Source organism: Palaemon carinicauda, chromosome 27 (genome assembly GCF_036898095.1).
Source record: "Palaemon carinicauda isolate YSFRI2023 chromosome 27, ASM3689809v2, whole genome shotgun sequence".
NCBI lineage: Eukaryota > Metazoa > Arthropoda > Malacostraca > Decapoda > Palaemonidae > Palaemon > Palaemon carinicauda.
In genome coordinates, this window is record NC_090751.1 from 61,186,233 (window position 1) to 61,188,347 (window position 2,115).

General features: G+C 42.1%; 1 protein-coding gene across 1 annotated transcript; it reads right to left on the bottom strand.

Annotated features, from left to right (window-relative positions):
• Positions 1–241: 241 nt before the first annotated feature.
• On the bottom strand, positions 242–613 carry LOC137620925 (uncharacterized). The gene has a single exon (XM_068351369.1). The coding sequence runs from the start codon at positions 611–613 to the stop codon at positions 242–244; it is 372 nt and encodes a 123-aa protein (XP_068207470.1).
• Between the last annotated feature and the right edge of the window lie 1,502 nt (positions 614–2,115).

Here is a 2,115-nt window from a genome sequence, read left to right on the forward strand (position 1 = left end):
TGGTAGACCTTCGAAGTTTTGGTAATTCAGATATCGATCTATCAGGTGAGTCATCAGAAGTTTTACCATTTTCATTTCCCGATATTTTTTCTGCAGCTGCTGCCTCCTTTTCTTCTACATTTGGGATTTCATTCTTCTCTGCACCTGCATCGCTTAACTCTTCACGAGTATTTATGAACTCTTTTGGTAATGGCGGGTCTGGATAGCTGACCAACTCTGTTGTCTTGAGAGTCATTGGAGATCAGTTCATTTGATCAATATGCCTGTTCCATATTAAGTTACCGTCCACTTGTACATTGTATGTATATGGACCCAATTTAAGAACCACAACTCCTCGAGTCCTTATGCCCTTCTTGGTATTTTGACGATAATCCCGAACCAGTACCATGTCCCCTATATCGAGTTCCCTCATTGGTTTCTCATTCTCTGAGGCTTTTCTTTCAATTCGCTGAGATGCATCTGGGTGTAGTAAATCAAGGCGAATGCGTAACTGCCGACCCATGAGCTCTGCAAGTGTGCGCTTTGTTGTACAGTGAGGTGTAGTTTGGTAAGTCAGTAGAAATTGACACAACTTGGTTTCTAAAGATGTATTACATGATAGAAATGTTCTCATTGCCCTTTTCATTCCTTGTTTGAATGTTCTTACTGTATTTTCGGCCTACCCATTACTGCTTGGATGATAAGCGGATATCAGTATATGCTTTACACCATTTTGGGTCATGAACTCTTTAAATTCCTCAGCCACAAAATGTCTTCCATTATCAGACAAGAGCTCTACACAAACTCCATGCTGAGCAAATACCCGCCGCATGATCACGATGGTATTTATAGTTGTAACTGATTTCATTGGGTGTACTTCTGGCCATTTTGAATATGCGTCAATCATAATAAGGTACATTTGTCCCAGGAATGGTCCTGCAAAATCAACATGTACTCTTTTCCATGGATTACCCTCAGCACGAGTCGGCATTGGCTGAGTAGCCTGACAAGCAGAGCATCCTTGCACAGTGTTTTCAATATCTTCATAGATATTCGACCACCACACATGCAAGCCAGCTAATCCTTTCATCCTAACAATCCCCGGATGACCACTATGTAGCTCTTCTAAGATTTGAATCCTATATCTCGACAGTATTACCACCCTGGCACCCCATAGAAGACATCCCTCTTCAATTGAAAACTCACGCTGACGGCTATGGAAGGGTTTCAGTTCCTGTGCTATGTCCTCAGAGTCTGGCCATTCATTTCTTGTATGATATAAAGCTCTAGCCAGTACAGCATCATGCAAAGTTTCCCTTGCATCAGATTTCGCAGTTACAGGAAGAGAGTTCACCTGGTGACTGTTAAATGCAGTTGCTTCTTGTGTCCAGTTTACAAGCTTATCTGATGCATTGGAGTCACAATCCGGTAAAGGTAACCATGAGAGTGCATCAGCATTTCCATTGTCACTTGAACGACGTAATTCAATGTCATAATCATAAGCTGCTAACTGTATAGCCCAGCGTTGTATTCTTGCAGCTGCAAGGACTGTAATGCCCTTCCTGGGTCCCAGAATGTATGGCAGTGGTTTGTTATCTGTAATAAGGGTGAATTTACGACCATATAAATATTGATGAAACTTCCGTAGTCCAAAGATGATTGCCAAACCCTCACGCTCAATTTGGGTGTAAACATTCTTGATGCATAAGCAATTGGTCTCTCTCCATTACTAGTGATATGGGAAAGCACTGCTCCAAGTCCTTTGGGTGATGCATCTACTGCCAACGTCACAGGTTTACTCAAATCATAGTGCACTAATACTCCTGTTTCAGTGGTCAGCATTTTTTTAATCTCGGAAAAGCTCTTTCACAATCTACTGACCAATGCCACTTTCTGTCTTTATGCAGTAATTCCGTGAGAGGCGCTGCAACTGATGAGAGATTTGGCACCTAGCGACGGTAATGGTTTACCAGCCACAGGAAGGATTGCATTTCAGACCTTGATTCTGGCCTTGGTGCCTCCGTGACTGCTGCAATGGTATCCTCCGTCATATGGATACCCTCTTCATCCACAATAAAACTCAAATATTTCATGGAGGGCTTCATAAATTCACATTTCGACAAATTACATTTCAAC

What these genes read in the sequence shown, in the direction of transcription:
- LOC137620925 (XM_068351369.1), bottom strand. Translation starts at nt 613, where the DNA reads ATGAGAACATTTCTATCATGTAATACATCTTTAGAAACCAAGTTGTGT.